This window comes from Mesocricetus auratus, unplaced genomic scaffold (genome assembly GCF_017639785.1).
Source record: "Mesocricetus auratus isolate SY011 unplaced genomic scaffold, BCM_Maur_2.0 Super-Scaffold_100046, whole genome shotgun sequence".
In the NCBI taxonomy this organism is placed as follows: domain Eukaryota; kingdom Metazoa; phylum Chordata; class Mammalia; order Rodentia; family Cricetidae; genus Mesocricetus; species Mesocricetus auratus.
This window is the reverse complement of record NW_024429223.1, coordinates 2,743,818-2,752,002: the sequence shown is the minus strand read 5'-3', so window position 1 is coordinate 2,752,002 and position 8,185 is coordinate 2,743,818. Positions and strand designations below refer to the sequence as shown.

Below are 8,185 nucleotides of genomic sequence, written 5' to 3'. Positions count from 1 at the left end.
TTGTAGGTCTCTCATTTAGGGGTATAGCCAGATAGGCTGAATCACTTCCAGAAGATCCCATAGCCCTTTTTTGTAAAGTGTAGGTTTCTCCATCCCCGAGGGAGGGCAGCAACACCAGTTGTGCAATTCTATCTGCCTGCTTTATAGAAAATACACCCCGAGGGCTAGAACAGAGAACTTGAATCTCCTCTTTATGATACGGGTCAAAAATCCCAGGATATATAATGAGTCCCTGTAAAGTTAAGGAGCTGCTGCCCAGAATAAGCCTGATGGTGGCAGGGGGCAAAGGTCCAGGGGAATGGACTGGGACCGGTTGAACATTCATTTGGGGCATGAGTAATAAGTCGGAGGCGGCACGCAAGTCCATTCCGGGGGTCCCTCGGAAGCCTCTACCTTCCCTTGATTGCTTTTCTGAAATCGGTTCCCATATTTCTGAGGGCCCTGGGACCATGGGCCCCGTGACCCATTTTTTGATTGGGGTACCTTGGGTTCTTCAATAGGGGACAGAAGCCTCCCTTTTATATCCCGGACTGACCTGCATTCGCTAGCCTTATGATAACCTTTACCACAACGACAGCAAAGCTTCAGTTCTCTTGTTCTTTCAGGGGCTTGACAATCTTTCTTAAGGTGCCCCATTTTCCCACAATTAAAACAAGCTTTTTGACTAGATAAATCTCTACGCCTGTGCGTTTGTAAAATGGCGGCAGCTAGTCCTGCATTGGTTAGGGGTCCCCCCAGCTCCCTGCACACTCTGAGCCAATCTTGTAAACCTTTGCTTTGGTGAGGGGCGATAGCTGCTCGACATTCCTGGGTTGCTTGTTCATAGACAAGTTGCTCAATCAGGGGCATAGCTTGTTCTGAATCACAAAAGATGCGACCGGCGGCCTCGGTCATTCTGGCCACAAAGTCTGAAAATGGCTCTTGGGGTCCTTGGACAATCTTTGTAAGGTGTCTGCTGGATTCTCCCCTTTTTGTGAGGGCCTTCCATGCTTTAATAGCGGCAGCCGACACCTGAGCATAGACGCCCCAGATGTAGTTGGTTTGATTAAGGGCATGTTGACCCTGACCTGTCAGCATTTCAAATGTCCACTGCCTCTGATTCTCATTTCAGCCATGGCATTAACTCTAGCTTGCGCCTGGACTGCATCATACCAGAGAGCCTTCCATTCCATGTATTGTCCCATGTTGAGAAGCACTGCTTTCACTGTCATCTGCCAGTCAGTGGGAGTCATGGCAAAATTAGCAAGCCTTTCCACCTGTATTGTGGTAAAGTTAGCATTGACCCCATAATTACGAACAGATTCGGCCAATTCTTTGATTTGATTGTAATCTACGGGGGTATGTACTCTTCTGCCTTCTGCATTCTCGAATACTGGAAAAACCACTTGTATTTTTCTCCGTTCCTCTAAAGGTAAAAAGGAGTCAGTATCAGTATTCAGCCGAAGCTCATATGGCGGAGGCGCCGAGGGGCGTGAGCCCACCGGATTTATAGGTGGTGTCCTCACATTCATTTTTGTTTTCAGCGGCTGGTGTCTATCAGGGTGATATCTTTCTTCCCCTTACCGTGCCGTCTCCTCCTCTAGACCAGCTTCTTCGCTAGAATCCAGAGTGTCAGAATCGGAATTATCTAGCTCCAAGGCTTCTAGCTCTACCGTAGGGTATAGTCTAGATTCTGGCTTTTTCTTTTTCTTAGATTTGTTAGGGGGTGAATGATCACTCCCTTCTTTCTCTCCCCCTTTCTTAACTTCTTGGGGAGGGCCTTTTTTCTTAGACATGTCTTTCCTTTTGCGAGCTCCCGTTCTCTCACTCCGTTCAGTTTCTGACATGCTATCCTGAACTTCCTCTAAGGTTCCCTAACTTTCTACTATAGCAGGGTGACAGGCCTCATCCTCCAAGCAGTTTTTAACTATCTTCCAAATGGCTTTGGTACCTAAGCGGAGATCTCCTTCTGCATGCTTCCTGTCTAGGTCTTTACCTAGCTTGTTCCACGAGGCCACAGTGAGGGACTCGGAACAAGCATACCATGGTGCCACTCTATCTACCTCCTTCACAAAATTTTGAAGTGTTCGTGGTGCAATTTTAAGATCTCTTTGTTTTAGCAAAGTCTGTAGGGCAGTAACCACTGACTTTGATGACCCCATCGTGCTGGCGGCTTATCTAAAAAACGGCGCTCGACTCCTTTACCAGACTGACAGCACCGTTCTGTTAGCACCAGCCACGATGAAGAAGAAGCACAAACAGGACTAGCACCAAAGCCTCCACTGACCGGTCCTACGGTGGTGGTAAAGTAAGGCCAAAGTCGATAAAGGGGGTGTTCAGGATCAAGCATACCTCTCCGAACTTACCTCCCTGCAGTTCTGAATCCGCCCCGTCTTCCAAGGGGTCTCCCGCAGCGCCGGCGATGTTGAAGAGTTCCTGGGTTTCGGCACCAGATGTCCCGCGCCACAGTCTCGCCAGCAAGAACGACACAGGACACTCGGATCCTTCTGCAGTAAAGCTTTAATGCATCTTGAGAGATAGATGATCAGCTTCTGAGAGGGAGACCCCAAGCTAAGAAACCCAGCCCCTTATATAAGCCTAGGAGCTCCGAGTGAGACGTGTAGAGCCGGGATTGGTGGTTTGCTCATCACCCCAGATGACGCCACGGGAGAGGCAGAGCTTAAACGGTGGACTCCACCTGACAACGGATGTCGGTGCCATCTTCTAATGGCGATAGCGATAGCGAGGGCGGCTCCTCACACAGACACAGAGAGAGAGAGAGAGAGAGAGAGAGAGAGAGAGAGAGAGAGAGAGAAAAAGAGAGAGACAGAGACAGAGAAACACACACCCACATTCCAAAGGAATGTAATAACAAAGGAAGTCATGTCTCCAGAATCCTGAGGGTGCTGTGCACACTCTTCTGTAGCCAGGACACAGAGGTCCAGAGAGCACTGTGACACAAGTTCTCCACACAACTGGCCCATGTCCCCAGCAGGGGGCAGAAAGCACATATTTTGCTATCCAGAGGCTATCAACTGCCTCAACATCTGTATCTCCTTACACCTCAGCAAAGATGTAGTCCCAATTCACTTAAATCAGAATTGGCTTTAGAGTTGGATGGTGGCTCTCCCCTTCCCTAAGTGCAATCATGTTGTTAAGACAGAGCTTCAGAGTTCTTGTCTCCTATCAGGAGACCCACTTGGTGTGAGACAGAAGAAAACTTAAAATCTAGGGGTTCTGCTTCCCACAACTGTGTTTCTTACCAAAACTCCACTTCTCCCCATACTTATTTTCATCTTTTTCAGTACTTTTCTTTGGATGTATGTCTATACATATTGAAATTCTTCATTTTGTTATGAATGATGTTTAAGTTTTCCACAGCAAACAATACATTTACCTGACTGCAGTCTCAGAAGTCTCCAGAATGAAGACGGATTTCCAAAACAATTCCACCTAATCCACCATGATGCCTTAGAGCTGATAAATGCAGGCACTGGAGAGACTTCTTACCTCTACCGAATGGTCAGATAGAAGTGGGTGGGGCTGGGTGACCTGGCTGTATGTCTCCTCCAGCTGAAGAGACTGAACCCTCCAGTTGAAGAGGCAGAAATCCTGTCTCCTCCATCCTTATATTCCTTTCTCCATGTCCCTAGTGTAGGTTTCTGGTGGGCAGTGTTGGTGCACACCTTTTAATGCTAACATTTTGGAGGTAGAAACAAGATGATATTGTACTTTGAGGCCAGCCAGTTCTACAAAGTGAGTATCACAACCTGGCAAGACTACACAGACAAACCTGTCTAAAAATAAAAAAGCAAGCAGGCAAACAAACAAACAGAAAAAGAAGTAGGTTTGGGGTCATGTTGAATGTGAGCTGTTCTGGAGAACCCTGTGTAAAGGCGTTGACTGTGTGGTTGGAGTTCAGGACACAGGATCCAATAGAAACCCATCATTTTGAGACCTCAGTGGAGACAGAAGTAGAAATTACTTACATTTAGGAAAGGAATTGAGCAGATGGTGGCACTGTTGCTGGCCACAAGGACTCTCCACTACCTTTCCCCATCATCTGAGGACCTGGACTCATCTCTCAGACTGAGATGGTCAGGACAAAGACAGATAATATTAAGTCACATGCGTAGATTAGAACTTGTGGTTGGCAGGGGACCAGGAGATACTGGCCATGGGATGGGTATGAAAGCAGAACAGTAAAGTTAGAAGACAGTAGGGTGGGGCCATCCCTGTGACCATTCACTGGGGAGAGATCCTCACAGGGGCTGTGGGATAAACCTGTGGGTCAATGAAAGGGTGAGTGAGGGCTGCAAGGACGGTGAAGCAGGGTTTGGGCTGAGATAATGGCGGACAGCCTGTGCAGTAGAGTTAAGAAAGACTTGGGCGTCTACTGCCTACAAGTAGATACAGGAGGCTGAGGTTGATGTGAAGAGCAAGGCAAAGGCCCCAAAGTACTGTGCATTGGAAAATGTCTGATCCAGGATGGCAGGTATGTTTATACAGACACAGTGTGCAGGAAGAATTTGTTGTGAGCCACAGGGTGTCTGTGGCATGGCTTGTAACAAATGGAAAGACATGATCTCCAGAGTGATGTTCTTGAATGGGGTTCTCAACTGATATCCCCAAGACCAAGAGAAACGACAAGCCTGTATTTGTGCAGGTACAGAGGAAGCACTTTGTACAGTACAGGGGGCAAACACTGGGCTGAGGCCTTGAAGTCAGGCCCCCATATAGATGGCATTTACCTGCTCAGGTGGCTAACTAGTTGTGGGTGACAGGGTGACCCATAGGAAAAGCAAGAGCAGGGCAGCTGTGGCCCCAGCCTGATGCTCTCCTGTGAGACAATCAAGGACTTAGTGGGAGTAGGAATCTGTTTTGTGGGTTTGGATAGATAAGACTAGAGTCTGTTCAGGGACACAGTTTCTCTCATCACAGTAGAGCAGTGTGCCCATTGAGGGTGTGGAATAGCCTCTTCCTGGGAGGTATGGAAGCTTCTCGATGAGAACAGTGACTCCTATACCATGCTGTGAGGCTGGAAATCTTTGTCCTTGCTGCCTCCTTGGGTCAGTTCCAACACTCGCCCATCTCAGTCTGTTGACTCAATCTTTGACACTCTCCTTATCTGTGCTGTCACTTGTGTCTCTCTGTGAACTAACGTTAAATATTTGTGCGTGTACCAATTGAGATTCCTCTCCTTTTTATTTGTCTGGTTGTTTTATGTGTGAGTGTGTGAGAGAGCGTACATGCACAAGCCACAGTGTGCACATGGATGTCAAACACAATGACAGGTGTCACTCCTCACCTACCTTGACGAGACAGGTCTCTCTGGTTGTCATACCCTGGACTCCAGACAGACTTGTGGTTATTCACTAGTCTCCTCTCATCTCTGGTCAGGAGCACTGGGATTATGGATGTATTCAGTCAAGATTGGCTTTGCATGGGTCCTGGGATTTTATCTCAAGTCCCCTGTAATGCATGGAAGTACTCTATCCCTTTTTTTGTTTTTTCGAGACAAGGTGTCTCTATAACTTTGGAGCCCATCCTGACACTAGCTCTTGTATTACAGCATGGTCTGGAAATCACAGAGATCCTCCTGCCTCTGCCTCCCGAGTGCTGGGATTAAAGGCATGTGCCAACAACGCCAGGCTAATCTATCCCTTGATACATCTTGCCACACTGTCTCTCTTTTCTTCAGTTGAGCACCTACTCTTATCCTTTTCCACATTAAAGATTTTTGTTTAATATTATCTTTTGTTTTCTTGCAGTGGCAGAGTGTTTCTCTGTAACCACGGCTGTCCTGGAATTTGCTATGTAGACCAGGCTATGACAAACGGAGGCTGAAACTAGCAGATGAAGAGTATCTGGTAAGCACATCTGGGTCATCTTCAGACTCACTGCACGCTCATGGACTGATGTCTAAAAAACCAGCTGCCTTGTGACATGTGAGGTGAGGAGCTGTGCACCTCATTTCTGTCCTGCCAGACCCTGAACCCGCTGGCTGCTCACGTGGTATTTACCCTGAGACAGATCCTGTCTCACAGTCTCACAAAGCTGCATTCAGACTGGCGTGTTGGTGAGAAGTGGCTTTAATTCCTGCATTCTCGAGGCAGAGACAGGAGGACCTGTGTGACATCATGGCCAGCCTGGGCTACAGAACAACAAAAGAGCTGCAGTGGTTTTCCCATGATCACCTGGCCAGTCAGTGCCAGTCTCCCTGCTCTGAGTGCCCACACATGTCACCTCTGTCACTGTCTCCCACATCCTCTGAAGATGTCACACTTCACCTGCACAGCATACAGTCATGGAGACAAGACCAGAGCTGCAGGTGTTTATTAGAATGAGCTTGACAGACAGAACAAGGATGAGACAGGTGTCTGGATTCCAACTTCAGGAGGGAGAGAGGACAGGGCTGCAAGATGCTACTCGCATTGGACATCACATCATATCGCTTTTAGTTTAGAAAAGGAATCCCTCCATTTTGTGTTGGGTGTCTTTAGCTTAGTAGTCCTTGCATGTTGACGGTGATTTCATACTGGAAAACAAAAGCACACAGAGAGCTGGAGGTGGTCACAGGCAAGGTGCAGAGCCTCCCTAGGACTCCCCAGTCACCCATGATGATGATGCTCCTTGTCCTCAGCGAAGGAAAATCCCTGCAGTGACTCAGGTCATCCCCTGTGTGAGTGTGTTAGAAGAAACTCTTTTTGGAGAATGTTATGGTTTTGCAGGATCTGTCACTCAAACTAAAATACAAACATCATGAGGATGCACTATTAAAACCACACATCTGTGTAATCCAACTTTGCCTAAAGACAAAACAACAGGAAACAAGGATCGGCTGTGGTAGGCAGCTGCGGGCACTCCCTGGGAGTGGGGTGTCATCTAAGTCATGCAGGGAGGTTCTGCCCTGGCCCTGAGGATGCCAGGGGAAGGAGGGCTCCATCCGAGACAGGGGAGTAGATTCAAGGGAGGATCCAGAGAAGGTGACACAAGCCAGTAGACAGAATTCAGACATCTTAGATCACAGCTGAGGGTGCCCTACCTGTGCAGCAGCCAGAGCAAAGATCTACTGTGTCCCTGCCTGCCCTAGTGTGTGGAGAACCCGAGATTACCCATAGCATGGGAGTGTTTGCAGAACTAGCTGAGAACAGGCTGTCTGTGTACCAGCATGCTGCATTGATATGTACTAGGGTGTCTGTTGTTCATCCCCTGACACACATTACTTGTACACAGCATGGCACCATGTGTGCATGGGGGATTGGGGTTAGGGGGGAAGTTAACATAACTCTCATATCCAGGAGTTTGCTTTTCAATCTTCCCTCATTGTAACATTCCTGGATTTTTTCAAAAGCTTCCCATTCGTTGGCAGTGGGGTTAAACTTGTTAAGGATGATGTTCAATGCTTGCTTGTTTCCAAGGACCACTGCACTGAAGGCTTCATAGAAAGTCACGCATGCTTCCACTGCAAACACAGAAAACCATCATTAAGGGAGCCCCAGGCTACAGAAGCAGACATTCAGGGTGTCTTACCACATCTGCAAATGTCTTAACTGACCTTTACAGTCCTGCCTTCCTGAGGCTGCTGCCTCCCAGATACAGCAGACAGATTCTATAGACACATACTCTCAGTAGAAGGGGATAAATCAGTGTGGCAGCCTGCATATCTGACCTTCACATAAATCCTACCCATGACCCAGCTTCAACTGTTCATGCAAATAATGGACAGTCATCACCACATACCCCTGCTCCCCATCCCACCAACCCCAGCTATCTCAGTCCAGAGAAGTAAGTCAAGGGACTTGGGCAGGTGTCCTGGCTGGTGACCTCCCGGGGACCCCTTAGATCTGTGTCCCGGCACTGCTTGGAAATCTATTTGGAAGTGAGATGGGGTGAGCAAGAATAAGAAAGGCTGTCTGTCCCCATTCTCACTTGTCTGGAAGCCCAGCTCCCCAGTCACCAGCAAGGCCAGCAGAAGCAGAGTCCCCTTCATGGTGCAGAGTGCTAAATGCTCTTCTCAGAGCAGATCCTGCTGCCTTATAAGCTGCTGTCTTCCTGAGCCCAGTCCCACCCATCCCATCCCAACCAAGCCCAACCCTGCCTCCCACGAGTTCCAAATGCCTTTGGGCAAGAGCCTGGCACCTGTGGATTCCTGTCCCTCTTGCATGGGGGAGTGAGCATAGGAGCCCCTGCCTGTCTGAAGAAC

General features: G+C 48.3%; 1 protein-coding gene across 1 annotated transcript; it reads right to left on the bottom strand.

Annotated features, from left to right (window-relative positions):
• Window positions 1-6,478: 6,478 nt before the first annotated feature.
• On the bottom strand, window positions 6,479-7,972 carry LOC121135977 (androgen-binding protein homolog). Its single transcript, XM_040735446.1, has 3 exons — window positions 7,912-7,972; window positions 7,206-7,444; window positions 6,479-6,517 (listed from the first exon to the last, which is right to left on the bottom strand). The coding sequence occupies exons 1-3, from the start codon at window positions 7,970-7,972 to the stop codon at window positions 6,479-6,481; spliced, it is 339 nt and encodes a 112-aa protein (XP_040591380.1).
• Window positions 7,973-8,185: the final 213 nt, after the last annotated feature.